Below are 22,581 nucleotides of genomic sequence, written 5' to 3'. Positions count from 1 at the left end.
ATGATGCCTATGTTGGATCAATTCCAACCATTTATCCACGACTTCATTGATAATATTGTTGATGTCAGAGTTGATGGAAATTGTGGATATCGGGCGGTTGCCGGTTTATTAGGTATGGGTGAAGACTCTTGGTCGTTGGTCCGCACCCATCTGCTTATAGAACTTGCCAAATTCACAGAAGACTATATCAAGCTCTTCGGTGGCACAGGCAGATTTGAGGATTTAAGGATGTCACTACATGTTGATGGGTTAACCACGGTATTTAATTTGTGTTTTTGATTTTTAAGACTTAACTTTAAAATAAACTTTGACGTTTATATTTGTTTCATTTAGGTCACTATGGATAAGTGGATGAATATAACCGACATGGGATATGTGATTGCATCAAGGTATAATGTAATCCTTGTATCCTTGTCTCACCAACAAAGCATGATGTTCTTTTCTCTTAGAAGTCAACCACCGGGAGATCCTTCGGTGCATCGCATAATTTGTATCGATCACGTCTATGACAATCATTTTGTTCAGGTACATTGTAGATATTTTTTTTTTTTATATTTATGCAATCAGTTGTGTACGATTGAGTTAATACTTATTTATTTTTGCATGTACGGCATATTTATTTGAAAGATCGTTGTCCTTTACCGCTAATAATATTGTTATGGTCTACCAATTGTCATACTCAGACGAAACAGTGACCAACTCCATATATTAGTAGAATGCAACATTATAAAAGCTTGATGTTGTACAAAAGAGACTATGTTGACTTAAATGATGATTGAAAATGTACCTTTGTTTATTTGTTATGTTAACATAAAAATGTGTTGTTTATTTGAAAAAAATAATAATTGCTGCAACTAAAATAAAGTATGCATGTATGCTAAATCGTTGTCTGAGTTGACAATACATTGGGAAATGCAAGCGTGTTAACATAAAGCATGACATGACACTGTAAGACTTGACTACACATTGGAAAATGCAAGTGTGTTAACATAAAGCATGTTACCATGTCACGTCATTGGTGTGGTTGACAACACAGACAGAAACCATGTGCACGCGTATGTATTTATTCTAAATAATTGAATCAATAGTACTGAAACTCATCTATATATATCACACAGCCGAACACGGTAAAAAATCAAACATTCATTCCTAACTCAACTCTTTGAACAAAGTATGACATTTTTGGGAGAAACAAGCAGTCAGATAATTGTGAACTCCATATTAGGTTTTATTTTTCCAAATGGTTCCATTGTTTACAACGACAGTGGTGTTTATTTTCAAACCTCCACTCCAGTACCTTTTCGAGTACCTAACGCTTGTGATTTTCAAACGTTAAAAACCAGAATACACAATACCCTTCAGCTAACTGACGAACAATATTTGGATGAAATTTACTACCGACAGCCATTCACAGATACAGGTAACCATCTTCGCTTTCAATGTATGCTACTGAAAAATAATGATGATGTTAACACAATGTTAATGTGTAATCATCAATTTTCAAGTGTTGGTCCGATTGAGTTATTATGCACCATTGGTAGAACACCAAATAGTATATTAAACATACTTCAAGCTACTATGACCTCTATTCATGATGTCCTGCTGTATTACAATGGGAGGTGGAACATGTCACGCCGAAATGAGTTTGTTGGTTACTCATTCACAGGAAAAAATCCCAAAAAGTTTGACATTCCTTCCGAATGTACCATGGATGAACTGAAAGATTTGATCAAGCAAGTTGCACCTCATGGGATTCCCCCTTATGGTATTCATGAAACACAAACGGTAAGGCGATTGTTTTTTCGACAACCAAGCCACGATAAGTATTCAGATAAAATTATCAATTTTGAAATTATTAAACTGAAAACTAATGATGACGTACTAAAGGTCTTAGTGTAGTCTAACTACTAGAAACAATTTGGGCCAACAGAAATTTTATTTAATTATGTAGTGAAATTTGAAAGTATATTTCAGTCCTTTGAATTAATTATAGAACTAATCTTTAGTTTTAGATTGAGGTTTAGTCATATTCATAATTTTTTGCTCCTAATTAATGACGTTAACACTAATATTATAAACCAAAATAACTTAAAATATATAAAATGTTCAGTCAAAAACAAAAAAATTTCAAATACAAGAAAAATATATGCATCGTTCGAATATGATAATATAAAATGTTTAAAGAAACTATGGTTGATCCGTATGCCGCCTACGTCGAGACCTCACATACACATTGCCTTCTTCTGTGACACCCCTGGCAATCCTGATGCATTCTTCCATGACCTCGTGTGTCTCTGTGCCTGCCGTGACTATCCTAAGGTTGAGCAGACGCTCCAACCTTTCAGTGATCGCATGGCAAACATCCTATTAAATAGAAAATAAACAAATTAGACAAATTAATATTAAAATAATTGACGTAAATAACATTTGATACAACTAAGAAAACAATAACACTTACCATTGCATGTCTAGGCTGGTCCACATGAGAACAGGGATGTGTTGGTGCTGCTGCTGGTGGCTTTGGGACTTGAGGGATATGTGGCTTCACAAATGAGGCATCATGCATCGCAGGTGGATGTCGCGGCGGATCTGATTGTTGTGTCGCGATCATGAATGGATGAGAAATGATGAAGAACCAGTCCATGTACTTGGGCGCATACTGACCTAGCACAAGACATATCTCACCTGCTGAGGCAAGATGGTCTGAGTAGTACATCCACCTGTCGTCTATTTTCTGAAGGGCTACATAAAATCAACTAATGCGCTATTGAGTTCCTCCTATCACCTAAAATCAACTAAGGTTGGGTTCATATCAAATCATTTGGCTTAAGGTGTTCCACTGAAGTCAAAAGTAATTCAAACTAACCAAATATCAAACAAATATGAACATGTTCAAACAATTCAAACAGTACAATACAAACCAAAAGTTGTAGCATAATCAAATTTCAAAGCAAATTCAACATCATCAAACAATTACAACATAATTCAAAACTTATTTCATTATTCATTCGTATTCTACTTCAGCCTAAAACCCTCAAAACTAATCGTAGACCCTAATAAAAAACATTTTCCATAAAATTTAAACATATTTGACATTTTTTTAAAATTAAAATAGGATAATACAGATCAACTTGATTTGTATGCTTCTTACGGATGTAGTTGATTCGTAAGAAGCATACGGATCAACTTGATCCGCATGCTTCTTATGGACCGTAAGAAGTATACGGATCAACTTGATCTATATGCAGCTTCTTTCATACATAACCTACGCGGATCATCTAAATCTTAACCTATCTCTACTGCGAATAAACTAAATGTCTATGCGAATCAAATAAATCCATACACAATACATTACACTAGCAACAATGGAACCAGAAACGCAAACGAAACCACGGGGAGGGAGAAGAGGGCTTACCTCGACAATGCCGACGGGGTGAGCACAACCAACGGGGCTGAAGAAGAAGAAGACACCACGGGGCGCGCACAACGATCGAGGCTGAAGAAGAAGGGCGTAGGGGCTCAAGAAGGAGAAGAACAGGCTGAAGAAGAAGAAGAATCACAGTCGCGGTGTGAAAAATGGAGGCTGGGTGTACAAATTTTTTTTTTAAAAAGGCCAGGGGTATTTTGTTCTTTTACCTTTAAGTGTTGGGTGCACCAGCAATAATATTGGGTGCACTTAGCATCACCCATTAACTAACTCTCTCATGAGATCCACCCCCTCATCTAAATTATTCATCTATAAGAAAGAAAAACAAACACAACCATGTCACCTTTTTCTCTTCTCTCCAGCTATTCATCACTCATTTTTTACTCATTGATCATTATAGTGACTAGCAACAAAAACTTTGATGAATAACTTGATCACATCCTTTAAGTCCCAAAAAATAATTTTCTACCAATGTATAAAGATCTCTCCACTAAGGGATTGAAATAGGCACTGGGAACGGGAATCAGGGAGCACCCCCAACGAATTGAAACATCCAAAAGGAATAGATGAAGACGATGTCTAAAACTTTGATCCTAAACAATAAGAAAGCACATGTGCTTTGAACTTTGTTGCTAGGAGATACATGTGTATGTATTTGGGGGTACGGGGGGTCTACTAAGAGATATACGAGTGGGAGAAAGAGATGAATGAGAGTGTGTTTAGGTTTAGGAGGGTATTTTGGGAGAAAAGGGTAAGGAGGGGGGAGTCTATAAGTAATTAATGGGAGAGAAAATAACAACTGCAAAAAAATATCATTGGAAAACATGAGTTAAGCCCAATTTTTCTATTCTCACCACTACTAGAGATTTTTCTTATGGTCAAGTGAAACCAAGTTTCAAAATAGTATTAGGACTTGTGTCTAAGTGGTCTCTCAAAGGATTAGTGGATATTTGAGCAATTAAGATTAAGAAACTAAGGTTTGGTAAATGTATTTCTCAAATTATTGTGTTTGAATTCCATAAAAGAATAACTTAAGAGTAAAAGCAATAAAATGAGAGAGAATAATTGTAGAACGATCGCAATGTTGTTGTGAAAATAGATGGTTTGGGCAGTCAAGGTTGAACTTGGTTTCTCCCTTTTTCAATGCAATAACCTTAATCAATCTAGTTATTCATACAATTCATCTTCATTTCACAATTATATTCTAACACCGATGTTTTAGGGAAAAGAGTCTAAATTATTTGGATTAATTTTTAATGTCTTAGAAATCATCCTAAACAATCAACATTAACATTTAAGAATTAACTGAGCCTAAGTGGTGTAGAATTATGTCTAGAATCAATCCTAATTAGGTACTCTTCTCAGTTTGAAAATCAAATAAATGTCTATCGACTAAACTATCGATTCCTAAGATCAAATAATAAGTGATCAATATAAAACAAACATTAAGAGAAGAAGAATAATAAATCTGAATAATTGTATTAAAAGAAAGTATTACATGAAATCAGGTTTAGCTTTTCCAACCCCGATAGATGAGGAGATTAGTTGCTCATAATTTGATTACAATCACCAAAAATGAATCATAAGTATGTGTAATGAATCAAAGCTAAAAGCCTAAAGAAAGGTTTTATTCTCTAACAAAAAGTTGTTCTCCAAACACTCCAAAATCCCCCTTCAATTGAATATAAGGTATTTTATATTCTAATATGTGCTTAGGCTTGTTGCGACTACCTCGCTTAGGCGTGAGTAACAACTCACTTAAGTAAGATCTTATGATCTTCAAAAAATTTAGCTTTTGTCTATCCTCTCTTAAGTGCACAACAAGCCACACTCAAGCGAGGAATCCACAACTTCATTTCTTGTAAAACTCCACAAAAACATAAAAAAGTCCTAAAAACTAGCATTCTAAAGATCTTAGGTGCTAATTCCTAATGTGTCCTAATTTTGAGTTAAAACAAGGTTCAATATACAAAAAATGCTCGATAATTGTCTCAAATCATATGTAAAATTAAAATATATTTGGCGATTATCAATCACCCATGTGCAGTATTTTTTTTATTGTAAAAATACCATTTCCATGGAAATATGATTTCTTTGTATAAGTATACAACAAACTCACATTTTGGTTGTATAATTTTGGGGTTAAAAAACATATATAACAAAATCATGAGTACATTGTTACTTGCACAACATAATCGTGTTTCTATTGCATATTTTTTTCACCCCAAACATATACAATGAAAACATAATTCTGTTATACAAGTGTACAACAAAATGATGTTTTCGTTGTTTATTTTTTATTTTTTTAATTTGAATTTTTAAAAGGTATTTGGTAAAAAAATGAATATTTAGTGCTTTGAGGATATTTTTTTTTAGTAAATATGAATATTAAAAGTTATTAATAATTGTATCAAAACTTAAAGATTCATATATATAAAACTTAAAAATTTAAATTAACAAAAACATTATTGTTTAGTAAACATCAACTAAAAAATCTATATTAATAAAAAATCAACAAATATATAAAACTAAAAAATATAAATTAACAAATATATAAATTAAGGGGAGGGAAATGAAATAGGAGGTCGGACTGGGATGTGAGGAAAAAAATGAAGAAGAATACAACAAAAGTTCTGAGATAACCCTATGTAAGTTGGTGGGAAGAGAAGGAGGAGGGAAAGTGACACTGTGAGGAAATGATGTTAGGAGTGACTAGATCAACTTACATAGGGTTGTTCTAACTTAATCAAAGGTTTTAAGTTCAAGTTCTTGGTACGCAATTATGTTAAATACTTAGAAAGAAAGTTTTATGATTTATAATGATTATACCCAATTCAAATAAGATTGTCTCTAGTGAAAGATCCATGTGGTTTTAAAAAAATAAGGGTGAGAATAGCACCCTCTTCTCTGCTGGGCACATGTCCCATTTTCATCGAGGCCCAAAAGATTAACAGCTAGCCTAATTTTTATTCAAAACTTGAGAAAACCTATGAACCAACTTCCTATCATAGCCGAAAGTTAAACCCATCAGAAAGTAAATATATAAAAAAAGGCTAATTTTTTTTAGTCTTTTATCTTAATTTTTTTATTCAATTTGTTCCCTTAAATTTTAAAAAATCCACTTGTTATCATTTATGCTTTAAGGGTCTTGCTAACAAATATTTTTAGGACATTAGTTAAAGAATTACAAGGAATAAAATATTTAGTGTGAAAATCATATAAACTTAAAATAAGTCATGAATAATATAATTTTGCGTTTAAATAATTTTTTTTCTTCTTTTGACTATTTAACCAATGTTCTAAGAACACTCCTTAGCATTTGTCATGTTTTAAAAGGAGTTAAGAATGGTCCTTAGGTTAGATATAACTTCTTTAATAATTTTAAGGTATTGGTGGTTAAAAAAATAAATTTTCATTTTTAATCGCTTCAAAAAAATTTATATATTTTTAGCCCCCGTAAAATAAATAAAAATACACCATTGTTAGGCTTGGAACTAGGCTCAATTAATTCAAAGCTAACTTCAGGTCAAAGGGTGATATATTTCAATTTTATTGGATTAAAACAAAAAAATTTACATGACCAAAAATAAACATTTTTAATTTTATATGAATGAAAAATATATTTTAACCTTTTTTATATATAATGACATGGTTAACATAAAAAAAAGTTTATTAAAAATATGAACATAACGGATTATTCTTGTATTTGACAATTTATTTATTTTTTTGGATGTAATAGATGACTATATATTAAAATATCACTTCACAGACTAAAATAACTACGGACATAATATAAAAATAATTTGATTAACTACTTGTTAAAAAAAAAAACTACGGACATAACTACTTACAGTAATTCATAAATAAAAACAATACCATAAAATGTAAGACACACTTATCCTAACCAGTCTTGCAAATTTCGTATTTCTGGATGCCTCTATTTTTACTTTGACCAGTATATATATACTTTATCATGATATATAGAAGATATTTCATATATATGCAGAACTGATGAAGGCATTTAATTAATACCAATTTGATTAAATATCTCCATTAAATTTGATTGTAGCCAATTGAACCGGTGCATGCACCATCGAAAATATAGATTCCTGTGGCCAATTTATCTAGGACCAAGAGCTTGTTTTAATATTAGATTTGATTGGATACTAACCCACTCGTGGATAGAAATCATATTCAAGTTTATGGGTCTTGCCAGTTAAGATCAATGCTTAAAATTGATCTCGATCGATCTCGATCTCCGTTCTCCAAGAACCCATTCAATGTTTCGAAACATGAAGCAGTACTTACAAAATTATATTCTAGATTTGGTGGTTACAATAACATCCCGAGGAACTTGAGGTAAAGCTCTACCTTAAAATGCACAACCATATGAAAATTAAAGATATACATAATCTAATTCTAACCTACCGCTGATATATTCCACTCAAAATAAACGATGTGATGTGACAATAGTTGAATACGAATTTGTACTTTTGTGTTGTGGTTGCAGTCTTAATTGACTGCAGAGAAGGGAAGAGAGGCTTGTTGCTTTTTTTTTTAATTTTAATTTTAGGTTAAATATTTTTTTCATGAAAATATCGTGAATTTTTGTTTTAATTTTTATAGAAATATTATTTATTTAAAATCTCTGCATTTAAAAAATAATGTGATTTTAGTATTTTATATATAATGAGAAATTAAAACTATATTATTTCGTTAAATAGAAAAATTATGGTAAATGTTTTTTATAAATTCTAAAAAAAAAGAATCATGATATTTTTACTTTTTTAGAGGTACAAAAAAAATCTATAAAGCTTTTATTTATTTATTTATTTTATTCGATTTTGATGTAGGGGATCTTTCTGCAGCTCTGTAATATGTGCTCTCTTTTTGCATTTTTTGGTACTCTAACATATGAAGCAGATATTTTCATTACATCGATGTAACATAATCAGTTCAGTTCAGGATTGAAAATTGTACTTTTTATATATATATATATATATATATATATATATATGCGTTTAAAATTCAGTCTTTAGGTATGATATCGATTTTTATATACAACATTAAAATTAAATTTTTTAAAGTTTGATTCTAATTAATTTGAATATGGGTTGATTACATATATGTTAATGTAATATTCAGTTATTATCTAAGTATTATTACATTTATAGTATTAACAATATTATCGTATACGTGCATGTCTATTTCAACGTATACGTGGATAATAACTCGTCTTCATGCCACTTGCCAGGTCACTAAAGCGATTACATCTTGATTAATTTTAGGCTTTTTTTAGCAAAGTAGCTTGTATGTTTACCACAAATGAAAAGGGAACTAAAAAAATCTAACTGGTAGATCAGCATCAATGAGAAAGATAAAGACGCAAAAGCCATTCACAACACATAACTTGGATCTTTGATAATAAAAAAAAAAGAAGATGGCCATTAATTGGTTTGATGGTCTCAAATCTAATGAAGGGTCATTTTAACCATGTTCAACCAACCATTTCAAGATTTTCGATAAACAATATATATATATATATATATATAAAAGAAGGGACTACAAAGAAAAGGTACCACAAAGTTACAGTACAGAACCCACACATAACCTTGATTGGCTCCCCCATGTAACCAATAAAACAACTGTGAAAGCCTTTAGATATGACTACCCCTCGATCCTCTGATTTCAAAGAACCCGATCTCCCCGCCAAAAATAAAAAGATGACAATTATTAAAGCTGTTCCCTTAATTCTTAAAACCCGGTAACTTCAACAAACCCACAGCACTGGTAATCAAGCCTTACTTGCTAGCTTCACGTATACCAAGAGATGGACAATTATAATTTGGATATGGTTAATTATTGGCATGTATGTAAAGCATTTTTTATATTCAGTCTAACTTATTATGTATGAATTTCAAGATCAAATCGAATGATTCACTTTAAACTGATTAAAAAAAGAAGGGTGATGATACAATTTGCAAATTTCATTTTGTCACCACTGTCGATTTGCGATCGTAAACTGATTGCAAAAGGAAGGGTAATGATGATGATTTTACAAATTTCATTTTGCCACCACTGTCGATTTGCAATAGATATTCAAACATGCACATAGTTATATTTTGTACTGTTCTAGGATGATAACCTCTACTCTCCAAGTATAGTGGTGCTTGGTGTTGCGATGGAAGGGGTATTTAATTTAGTAAGGAAAGATTGCAATGCCTAAGTTAGTAATATTTTTTTCACAACCCTAGTTAGTTTTATCCATGGTCCCTTTTGTGTTCTTACATTGTTTATTTGCTTATCTCCCTTTTATTTTTTATGTACGTAAGTTACAATTAATGGTAAGAAGACATTGAAGGTACTCAAGGTGGTCGAGGTCGTGGTGGGTTATCGGTGGCTAAACTGGTGTGTCCATTATGGCTTTAGCTACTGCCTCAAAGGCAGCTACTTTCAGCATCTTCAATTTTGCTTCCTGCGCCTTTAAACTTCTGGAACACTTAATCTAAAATCTAAAAATTTACATTTGAGAACGATCTTTTCAAAATGTAATTTTACATTCCAGATTAATTACAAATAATAATTAAGAAGATGCAAGAAGTAATTGTCCTGACAAATTTGACCACACGTCTATTCTCTTAAATCTGAATAGGTCCACCATTGACGTGTGGTGAAAAGAAAAAAAAATCTAACGTTAAGATTACTCTATTACCAAGCCTTCTTCATTTTCTAGTACGATTCCTACTGTTCTTTGAACATTTGACGACTTGTCTGCGTACATTATCAACAAATTAGTGGAGTGTTTTCAACATTTTAACGACACAACAACCATAAATATTTATAAACAAAGTGCATAGAAAAATAATTTTATTATTACCATAAAATTTTATGGAATCCTCTTGTTCAATCAGACATATATGTAATTACCAATGTGTATTATTACGTATAGGTAGTAGCAAAACCAATAAATAAAAATCTGGGGTGGGGATTGAGGATCTGGGAGATCTTCTAAAATATTACTCCAACTCCAAACCCTATCAGAATTACGGGGAAGTGGTACTATAGTACAAGTCCTAAATTTGTCGTGTACTGAAACTGACTTGCTATCATTTAGGCCTGTTTCTGTATGTGGATTAAAAAACAACAACTGATTATCACTTCGCTTACAACATGTTTAAATACTTTTTAAAATCATGTTAACTATCTTAAAATTACGGTATTATCATGATGTTTCAAAGTAACTATATGTTATTTTGCATTCATCTAGATTTCATAACTCATTTTTGGCTTACCTCACCGTCATCCACAAACATGCTATTAGGAGTTAGGACTCATCAACCAACACCAAGTTTATTTTTATTTCTTTGATCGAAAATATTGATGCCATTTACTCATTCACTATGATATTTAATTTTTTTAGTAAATAAAAAATGTAAATAATTTTTACATTGTTGTTTGATTACAAATTGATATATGTAAAAAATCACAAATTGATACTGATAGATTTATTGATTCTTGTGTAGTAATGACTATATTAAAAATAATATCTATCACAACTTTTTTGTCTTCCAAATCAGTGTTTTAAAAGCATTGATTCTTAATCAATATTGTTAATTTGTTGGTTAACGCTTGCCTTAATTTTAACAAGCTTATATATATGGCTCAAGATGAAGACCAATCATCATCTGAATCTCAATCCTGAACCTAGAGATAATAGTTTCTCGGGATGTTAACTTCACAAAAAGGACATGCACTTACTTGACTCAGTTGACTGATATGTACAATAACAGAACGAGCCTCGAGGTGATGGTTGTGAGCAGTTTAATTATAATACTACTTCAATATCTTTGGTCCTTTCGATAGAATGAAAAAAAAGAAGTAAGTTAAATCTTATTTTAATGTTTATTTATTTTTTTTCCTTTCCACTCAAACAAATAATTAAAAATTAAAGATATAATACTAATTAAGAAATAAAAATGGAAATTTTTTATTAAAAAATGTCATTAATAAACTTTTACTGTGATTTCTAATATATTTTTAATACAAATTTTAATATTTTTATTTTAAATTTCTTAATCAATATCTTTAAAATATTGATTATCAAGACTCTTGAGATTAATTATGATATTTATATTGTACATATTATAAAGATCATTTCTAATTATTTATTAAAACTAATTTCTTTTACAAAATATAAAAGCATTTAAAGACAAAATTTTCATCTCAACCATTTTTTTTCCTATTAATGAGAGTTAGAATTCAAATATTTAACCTCTTGCTTAAAGGACCTAACTCTATGGTTATTTGAATCAATTAGTTGTTGGCATTAGTATTAAGATTATGATTTTTTTTATATAACTAGAAGGTATCTAAGATTTTTATTTGGCATGTAACCAATTTCTTACTCCTGATCATTTTGAAGTAATATAGTACTACCCTGGAGTTAAATATTAACAAAACTGGTTACTATTATTTAATTTTACCAATCATATTTTAAAAACAATTTTTTTAAAGTGTATTCATTAAAATTTGATAAATTTTTTTTTTATTAAAATTAAAATCACAATTAATTGAACAGTATTTTTGGATGATATCATTAAATACAATTAAAATAACTAAAATGTACTTATATTTTAGTTTAAAAATATTTTTTTTGCATATATTTAGATCCAGAAAAAATAATTCTAGTCATGATTGGTTTCTCAAATCAAAAATCAATTCTAAACTTTAGTCAAGAGACTCAAATACGAAATTACTTGTTTAAAAATTTTTAGTTTATATGATTTTTTTATATACTAGTATACTAGTACCACGGCAGCATTAAATTTGTAGGATATTATAATAACCAAACAAATGATTATTACTCATAATTTATACATACTAGCTAGTAAGTTACTTAAGCACATTTATTTAGACTTCGAGAAAGATAAAAATAGTAAGTGTGGATTGATTAATTAATGGGGTTTCCACCTTGGCTTTAGTGTAGAGACAGACTAAGTTCACGTTGTTCAATAATGGATTATTAGTTAGTACCCCTCAAATTAAGCTTCTTTCTTTCTGTTAGATTTAATACTAGTGCACTAGGAATCTTGTAAATGGCAAGCCTCGTGCGTTTCTTTAACTACCACAATAGTTTATGAGAAGCCTTTGATTGAGGTTTTCAGCTGTTGTGGTCGGTGCCTGAAACCTAAGTGCCACGAAGCTTCATCCTCTATACACTGTGTGCATCTAGCCAGCACACCAACACCACTACCTTCCAAAATTAGCAGTTACACTTACCAGATCACACGGAGAAAAGAATAAGGAAAAAAAAGACAGAACAAAAGTGAAATGTATATTGGTTAGAATGTAAGATCTAGGTGACATTAAGCAATCTTAATATTTACATTTTTCTTTTCTTTTGATTTATGATGTAAAAGCTTTTGTATATATCCAAATAATGTTAGTCCAAATCGAAAGAGATTTTTCTTCTTGACCTTTTGTCTCAAGTTTGAACTTTCATGAAGAAATTAATTGTGAGAAATTAATTAAGAAGACAATAAAAGAGCCAGCAGCCAGCACATAGCTAGTTAAATACTTAAATATATGATAATATGAATAAAAATTGAAAAAGCCAGCCACATAATAGTTCAATAATATATATACCTAATTTTTTTCAGGACAATTACAAGCATAACAAAATATAAGAAACGAAAAATTTGCATTTATATAGTTGAAATTTGAAACCAAATGAGTTTGAAAAATGAATCAGAAAAAAAAAACCAGTTTTATAAAAATTGGGACTTTGAGATGTCTATAGTATTCTTAGAATTTATTTTTTTATAAATAAATAAAATGAATGAAAAAACACGTATTCTGATCCATTAAAAACATGGGGCGATGCCGATGGAGAGATCTGATCACCGAATTTTGTAGACTTGACGGGTCGTCTAATTTTCACACGGTTTCCACCAAAATTTTCTGATCCATTAATTGAAATATTATATATATATATATATATATATATATATATATATATATTATTTTCTTTGATTTCTTTATTTTCAAACAAAAATTATGTAAGCATATATATATGGAACTTATTAGTTTCATCAATCATGAGTTGTCCACATCATTACCTAATTTCTTTCATGAAAAAAGAACATACAAATATCTGTCATGAAAAGAAGTTTTTTGAAGTGATGGAAATATCACATCATGGTAGTCCCCATTCCCTCCAATTATATGTATGAAACATGAAAGGTAGCTAGCTTGGTACGTAGGATGAGCTAATTAATATTGGCTTGGTCTACATTTAAACTAAAAGGGAAAAAAAAATCATGCATGGAGATAACTAGAGGATGACTGCATCAATAATTAAGTTGAATCATTGCCCAGGCTGGTTGAGAGCTAATTAAGCAATATACTTCCGACCTATGCTTAAGGGAGTTAATTAATCATCACTTACAAACCAACATTCCTTTTAACATTGATAACACCTACTAGTATTTATGTACATGTAAGTATACAAATACACTAAAAACAAGAAACACACTCAAATTAGTGTTCTTATAAAAATTGTTTGTATAAGCAACTATAAACAAGGTTGCTTTAACTATTGAAAAAATAATTTTCTAAACTAAAATGAGAATTTTTATGTGAATAGAAAGATAAATACTAAGTTAAAATTTAAGTTGAGTTTTATTATTGGAAATTTGGAATGAAAACAAATCTACTCACTCATAAGTTTAGTTGAGAAAAGAACATTGGTCTAGAAATGCAAGTGCTTAATCATTTATGCAGCCTTTAAGTTTTTGGACACACCGCCGTACGTAGTTGAAGATATGTACTTTCCCAATGCAATACGTACCTAGGTTTTTTATTTTAATTTTTTTTTCAAATATTGGAGTAATTTGAAGCCTAGCCTGAACATTATGACCTAGGGATTCTGTTGGTAAACATGGTTACCCTTAAAAGCGGATTTCATAGATAAAATTAGGAAACGGTTAAGGGCCTTAACCTTATTCTCGATCCCTTTAATTTTTTTTTTTCATAATTCCTTTGTCTCTTTTATCGGTGAACGAGTTTCATGTTAGGTGCCAATATATTTATCTATTTCTTCATAACCTTCGTACAGATGATCACACTACTTCCCATGGCAGCTTCTGGATCTAAATTAATGTTTGATCAACCAAGGTCTCAGTTTATGGGAAATGATATTTTGTTTCTTCCGTTTATTTAATAGTTGTGATACCACAGAGAAATAACAATATTGTAGTACAAAAAGTAAAGTTTTAATTAACTTCAAACCTTTTATAATTACTATATATCCCCTATTGCATGCACACATTTAATGGCTTCTCCAATATGTACATCTATTATTCTAGACCACATTTTCCTCATTTAATATTGATAGAAAAAAATGAAAACTAAATAAAAAAAGTGTATACCAGACTACCAGTTCTAAGTGTATACTGTGTCCCTCCGTACTAGATAGTAGTAAATATGTATCAATTAATTTAAAGACAATTTGAAGCATCCTTTAATTTTAGTATATATACAACTCATAGAATCATTAATTGATGCATGTCCTTTTGGTATGTTGTTTTTTGACTTATTTTTTGTGACTGTAAATTCATAGTTTTGTTCTTCCAAAAAAATCCAAATTAATTAACCTGCATGATTCCAGATACTCATGCCCACACACTAGCTTATTAATAAAATAACTACTCATAAGTTGCAAATAATTTTTCTTGTAGGCCTTCACTTCAATTACCATTTTGGGTATGCCTGAAGAACGGCAGAAATTCAAACTTAAGTGAAATATTTTTTTAAATTTTTTTTACTTACTTATAGTTTGTAGATAGTGAAAAATGAATGAAGAATATTTCTTACTCACTTCGATGTTCTATAAGAGAAGAGGAAAATAGATTAATAATTAATTGCTTTCCATGCTCTGCTGAAGAGTATAAATTACACTTTCTTCCATTAAAGATGCTTATATTACACCTCCCCCATGCTTAATTTATTTTATAATTACACTTGTTTTTAAGAAATAGATATAAATTACACTTTAGTATATCTCTCGAGTACTTAACATGATTAAATACTCAAAACTTGAAGTCAAGACAATTAGTTAAATTAAAAGAATTTTGTATAAGTTGATCCATGATCAATGATAGTTTTAACAAGGAACTTTAATTATCTACTTTAAAATTTCATCTAAAATCTTGATTTTATCTTCTAAGGTTCCAAATTTGATAATTGATGCTCAAAACTATTAATCATGTTGGTAATTACCATGAGAGAAAATAATACTCGAAAATGATTATTACATTAAAATAGACTCAAAATGTGCATTTTCATCTTTTCATGGAAGATGTATATTTTAAAATAAGAAAAACACGAGCGTAATTTAAGCATAGTCTTTCAACAAAAAGAAATATAATTTGCTAAATAGACTCTGCAATTTTTTTTCTAGTTAATTATGCACACAGATAAACATGGCTGTACTACTAACCATAACTCATTTTTAATTCACTTATTCTCAACCTTCATCAATCTTATATATATATATATATATATATATATATATATATATATATATATATATATATATATATATATATATATATATATATATCGCCTGCATATATAGTCAAAGCAAAAACTCATTAGTCATATGGGTTTAATTTTCCGTAATAAACCAAGATAAAATTGAAAGATGAACCAAATAAGAAAATTAAGGATTCTATAAATATAGATCCATAACCAATCTTGGCAAAATTAACTATGGTAGTCACTATACTTCTTAAAGCAACACAAGACGGCTAGCCATAACCTATACACACAAGTTAGTTACACATACAAGGAAGCCAACCCCACCATGTGAGTATTCAAACCCCAAAAATTTGAAAAGTCACATTTTTTAAAGGGCACTTTCGTCAATTAGAATCCACCCAGTTCCATAATTATTAACTACAACATCATCATCATCACCCACCATTATTATTAAATCCTCCCTTTGTATTACAAGTACGGTTGTTGCTATATATACACAACTCCTCCTCCACCCTCTTCCTTGTTCAAACAATTCCCCAACATTCAAAGCTACACTTAATCTTAGCCAAAAGGCCTATAAAGGTATATATACCTTTTTTTTTTCTGATCAAGATTCAAACCCTAGATCAGTTTTAATTTCCTAGCTATAGTTTTATTCATAGAGCAAGAATGGGAAACAGCTTAAGGTGTTGTTTGGCTTGTGTTCTTCCATGTGGGGCTCTAGACTTGATTCGAATAGTCCATTTAAACGGCTATGTGGAAGAGATTACACGTCCAATCACAGCAGGAGAGGTTCTAAAAGCCAACCCTAACCATGTTCTAAGCAAACCTAGCTCTCAGGGAGTCGTTCGTCGGATTTTGATCCTCTCGCCGGAGACCGAGCTCAAGAGGGGCAGCATATACTTCTTGATCCCGGAATCTTCACTGCCGGAGAATAAACGGCACGCCGGAAAGGGAAGCATTGGTGGTGATACTGGTATAAAAAAGAAAGCATCAACAATGAAAAGCAACAAGGGTAGTAGTGATGTTGATTATTCTTCACTACCACAAGGGTACCTCAAAGTCACTCACAAAGGTTCTAAAGAGAAGAGATCGTCGTGCCGGGATCGCCGGAAAGGCCGCATCGGAATATGGAGGCCTCATTTAGAGAGTATATTGGAAGATTAGTCGGTTTTTTGTGCCGGTGGCCGGAATCCAACATGGCCGGAAAAGAAGAGAAGAAAAAGAAAAAAAAATGTTCAATTATTGAAATATAGCGACACGACTTTTTTTTTTTCCCTGTGTTTTATAAATGTATGTGGGAATTTGATTTTGTGGATAAAAAAGTTTACTTTCCCTTCAAATTGTCTTGCTGAGTTGAATTTGGTCAAGCCTTTTAATCTGTTTGCTTTCCAACAATAAGGTAAAAAAAGAGGGGAAAAAATGTTACCAAAAGTGAAGATTTCAAGTTTGTAGCAAGAGATTTCCAACCTCAAGTTCATGCAAATTAAATATCATCCTTTTTATTTATTTATGTCTGTTGATATGCATGTATCGAAGAAAAATGAGTGTTTAACTTTAATTTGTACCCCACAATCGGAAAGCTTGTCTATTTGTCTTAAATGGCTTGTCCAAGTGAAACTTTGATTTTTTTTTTAATCATAAATGAAACTAAAATTTAAGAGTAGTTTCGTTTTCTAAGCAAAATAATTGTGGCATCCAACTAATGCTTTAAAAAATAGTTTTGAATGTAGCTCATTTTCCAACGATTAAGCCGAGTTTAATTTCCGTTATTTAAGTGGAATTGAACATGCATGTTAGAACATACTATATGTCTATAAAGGAATCTATTTATAGAAAACGAAACTAAAGAAAAAGTCTTAAGCTGACATTATTATTTCAATTATATATAACCAATTTTGTTTGGTGGCCTAGAGTGTCATTCCAACTTATTAAGGTGATGAACAGCTGTAACTATATTATTAAATTTACAAGTGTTTTAGTTCTTGTCATGAAGTCAAGGTAAAACTTGAGCATATAAAATTAAATTAATAATCTATTTTTTATGAAGTAGGGAGGGGATTTCGGATAACAACCTTATTAATTATAAATTAAGCAAAGGTATAGATTATGTTCCGATTAAGGTTAATGATTGCAAGTCTACACAAGCTTCATCCCCAACCTTTTTTTTATAACATTAATGTCAGGGGAACGAGTTGGTTTTATATATAACAGTAATTTAAATTTTAGAGTTTTTATATAAAATATAATTATAACTTATTTTTTATTTGATTATAATTATATAAAATTATTTTTTTAGAAACTATTAGTTAATCCAATTTCTTAAAATCATCAGAAATCTGATTTTTTTTATTTATTCTATTTTATTCAAAAGTTTAAAAAAAAAATTTGAAAAATATTTTTTGACAAATAAAGTTGAAACAAATCACCTGATCAATTAACTTTTTATTGTTTAGTATATTATATTTTGAGAATTTAATTAAAAAGCATTAACAATATAAAGATTTTTTACACTATTATTCATTATATATTGTTATGTAGGCTAAGATTATTAACTTTGCAAATAATTACGGATAAAATCATTTTTAATACTATGGTTTTCAATTGGTTAGTAGTTAAAAAAAATTATACTTACAAATTAATCATATTTCCAATGTTTCTTGACATCTATATATATATAGAAAAAAACAATACCTCAATTAGTCAATTGTGAATCATAAATAATTAATGAGTGAATATCTATGACTAATTAAGTAGTTAAACTGAATACTTAGTCATTAATTAAGGTTGGCTAAAATATGTTTTTAGTTTTCTAAATTTAAGAGTGTATCTTTTTAATATTTTAAATTAAAAATTTTATTTTTTTAGTTTGTCAAATTTGCAAAATATTTTTTTAGTCTCTCTTGCACGAAAAAAATCCACCATAAATTATGCATCCAAACTGCAAAAATCAGTTAAGAAAGACAAAAAAAGTCATACAAAATGTGAGAGACTAAAAATATAAATTTTAATTTGAAAGATTAAAAAAGACAGACCACTCAATTTATGAGATTAAAAGTATAATTAATCTTTAAGGTTTTCATATGCCTTAAATTTTAGTTAGGATTGTTTTTTATTTTTATTTTTATTTTTATCGTAGTCTTTTATAGTCTCGCTGATTTAGTTTTCGTCATTTACTAAGTGTAAGGATGATTTTGTAATGAATAATAGATATCTATTAAAATTAGTAAGAATAAACTTTAAATGAGCGAAAAAAATATAGACTAATGTTATACCGGTGGGAATAATTAAATGTTTCTTTTTTAAAAAAATTATAGGAATATATCAATATAAAAAAAGAATATTACGTGATACTTACATCCTTCAATATTTTAGAAATCTCATTGGCACTCTTCATTTATTTTTATCTTTTTTTTTCGTTTCATCAAATACTTATTATATATTTTTTTCTATTATTCATCTCTCTAAATTTATATTACTATACGAGGTGTTCGACAGAAAAACATTTCCCTATAAAATAAGGGACCAAAATTTAAATGAAATGAAACTATATACACAAATTGTTTAGTTTAACTCCTTTTTTGAGTTATTACTCTCTTATCTAAAATTTAAAATTGCTGAGCAACTTGTGCTTTTAAACAAGAAAATGAATATAACAAAAACTGGAAGAAAATGTTGAAAATTTGGGGTTTATGAAATGAGTATGACTACTCACTAGAAGAGTATGTGACGATATTTAGTTATAAAATCAGAAGGAACCATTTGGCAAGAAATTAAGATCTATATTATATATAATAGAAACATTAATAGAAAGAGAGAAAAAAAAATTAAGGTGGGGCTTGCTGGGTTTATGAGGAATATGACTACATATACTCCATGATTTGAAAATTAAAGTAAACGTGGCTAGCTTTATCTTGTTGTCTTTCAAAAAACCAAATTCTCAAATAGCGACATCTCCACGCTACATTCATAAAGAAACAAAAGCAAACAAGCTGGCATATCTTCCTTAACTTATTTCCCATTAATTACTCAGTTTTTCACATGATGGATTCCCCCCTCCTCTCTCTCCCATGCTAATACTAATAGACAAGTCTTTGCACATCCCTTTGTGAGTCCAACTCATCCATATATTATTATATTAATTGCTTTGGACCCTTATGCCTACTTTTGCTTCACTCCACTATGTGTAGATCGATAGACATCTTTTTTGGTGAACCTGAACCAAAATCAACTGATTAATTGTTGTTAGTTTACTTTTTTCGAAATCAAATGGTTTAAATTTTCGTTTTAAACCACTAAAATATAGGATTGATTGGAACTTTAATTTGGAAGCCCTTTTTACAAAGCAAAGTGTCACCGATTTCAATAACGAATTACACAGGTAAATTTATCTTAGGCTATAGGAATATTAATTAACTGTACAAATATAGACACTAGTTTAAGATTATTTGTCTTCTAATTAATCTTAAGCTAGACAAATTTAATGAATCTTGTTAGAGTATTCATAACGGATGAATACTTAAATGAGTTATTTATTATAAAATTTAATTATTTATTTAATTTCTATAGTTTTTAAATTTATTCTTTTTAGTTTTTATAATTAACAAGTAGATTTTTAATCTTTGAAATTTAAATTTTAATTCTCAAAAGGTTCCTCGATTAAATTTTTTTAACTCACAGAGTAAAAAAAATTTACTCATAGAGTTAAAAAAATTTAATAACAGAAACATTTTGAAAATTAAGATGGAAACTTCAGGGACTAAAAAACTTACTTATTAAATTTTAAGAATTAAAAAATTCACTTATTAATTATATGGACTAAAAGATATAAGTTTAATTATATGAACTAAAAGATATAAGTTTGATATTGTAGGAACTAAATAAATAATTAAATCTTATTTTAATTTTGTGGGATATTGAATTAAATCTTATTTTAATTTTGTGGGTCTACAATATCATACAGATTTAAATATTTTGCATAAAAATTTACTCAAATATTAAGGTCGTTAAGGTGAGTGTTTTATTTAATTTTTTGGATCTTACAATAAGTTAATTTCTCTCTTTTAGAGCATAATTTTTTTTGACAAATTCCTCTCTTCTCACTTCATTAATGTGTATAAACTAAGTATGGATTGGAGTTTCTATGACAAGCCCGACAAATCAGGCTTTGGAGGGCTGGTGAGAGATCATTATGGTTACTGAAATTTTGGCTATTCAGGTTCATGATGTAGGCTATTTATCACGGTATCAACATGGCTTTGGCTTGAGGAAATTTGAAATCTAATATGCGAAAATGATTTTAAGATGGCAATCAATATCATTAATTTGTAAAGGGGTGGTTCCTACTCACCCTTTCTCTCCTTTGTCGAAAAAATTAGTAGTTTTCTTCATAAGAAATAAGTTTCAATACTCTTTGAGAGAAGGTAACAACTGTGCAGGTTGGCTGACTAAGAAATAAGTTTTGGAAGACAGTCCCTTTATTGCTTTAGATTCTTGTCCTACAACTCTAAATTGATAGCTGATGCCCTTTGGGTGTTTTTCCTAGTGAGCTCATTCTTTTCGTGTTATTATATTTCTACTGCATTAAAAAATAAGAAAGGTTACAAATGTTCTTAGAAAAGAAGTTGGTTCTCACTAAAGGATGAATTCTTTCTGTCATATTCATGTTCTCCAATAACTCTTTTTTCATGTAAGAAATTTGGGAGAACACAATAAAAGTAAATATTGATCAAGGTGTTTCTACACCACCATAGAGACCAAGAAAAGAAAGTCACAGAAGGGAGAAAAAGTTAACATTTCTGGAATGCAATATAGATTTAAGTAAGTTCCTAAACTCTATTATAGAAACTTAATAGTATATTATAATAAATTTTGTGGAAATGCTATTAATATAGCATGCTCTTTTTTTTTCGCAAGCTAGAATAACTTGTTCTTAAGATACTAATAATCTTATAGTTTTCATGTTTATGGAAATGCTATTAATATAAACTACATGCTTGAATTGGGACGTTGCATAACAATTTGAATGTTTAAAAGTATTTTTTTATTATAAGAAATGACATGTAAATACTACAAAATTTCTCAATAAACCAATCTTATTTGAAATAGGAAAAGAATTTGAACAAACATAAACAACACTAGAGGTTTAAGACAATATGCTATTAGAAATAAATTTAATTGTCAAAAGTGATACACACAGTTATAATTAAATAACTAAATGTGTCATTTTGTCAATTAACATTTATCAGCATTAGTTAATTAATGTCACCAAACACATTATTATTCAATTAGCTAGTGATAAAAACATATTTTGTACAGGATGCATAGGATGAGTTTTGGCATTGAAAATACTTTATTTTCTATATATTATTTTAGCAAAACTTACGTTTTTGGATAAGTGTGTAATAAGAAGGCCCCCAAGAGAGAATAAGTGAGTAAATAACTCAAAAGAAGACATCTTGAAAAGTAAATAGGCACTTCTCGATAACATGATCGTGCTATGTTCAACACAACCATGCTATGTTCAACATAATTGTGCTACAAATTTCACAAAAAGAGAATCAATGTCACTTTTTTAACACAACCATGTTGAATCATGAAGGCACCAACAAGTT

The 22,581-nt window shown here is 29.6% G+C and overlaps 1 protein-coding gene across 1 annotated transcript; it reads left to right on the top strand.

Moving 5' to 3' along the window:
• The first annotated feature begins 16,457 nt into the window (after window positions 1–16,457).
• On the top strand, window positions 16,458–17,528 carry LOC114395369. Its single transcript, XM_028357130.1, has one exon. The coding sequence runs from the start codon at window positions 16,637–16,639 to the stop codon at window positions 17,132–17,134; it is 498 nt and encodes a 165-aa protein (XP_028212931.1). The 5' UTR covers window positions 16,458–16,636; the 3' UTR covers window positions 17,135–17,528.
• Window positions 17,529–22,581: the final 5,053 nt, after the last annotated feature.

Source organism: Glycine soja, chromosome 18, assembly GCF_004193775.1.
Source record: "Glycine soja cultivar W05 chromosome 18, ASM419377v2, whole genome shotgun sequence".
NCBI lineage: Eukaryota > Viridiplantae > Streptophyta > Magnoliopsida > Fabales > Fabaceae > Glycine > Glycine soja.
This window is presented reverse-complemented; position numbering and strand designations above follow the sequence as displayed.

Bases quoted from the DNA above. Each gene is read 5' to 3' on its own strand.
- LOC114395369 (XM_028357130.1), top strand. From the start codon at position 16,637: ATGGGAAACAGCTTAAGGTGTTGTTTGGCTTGTGTTCTTCCATGTGGG.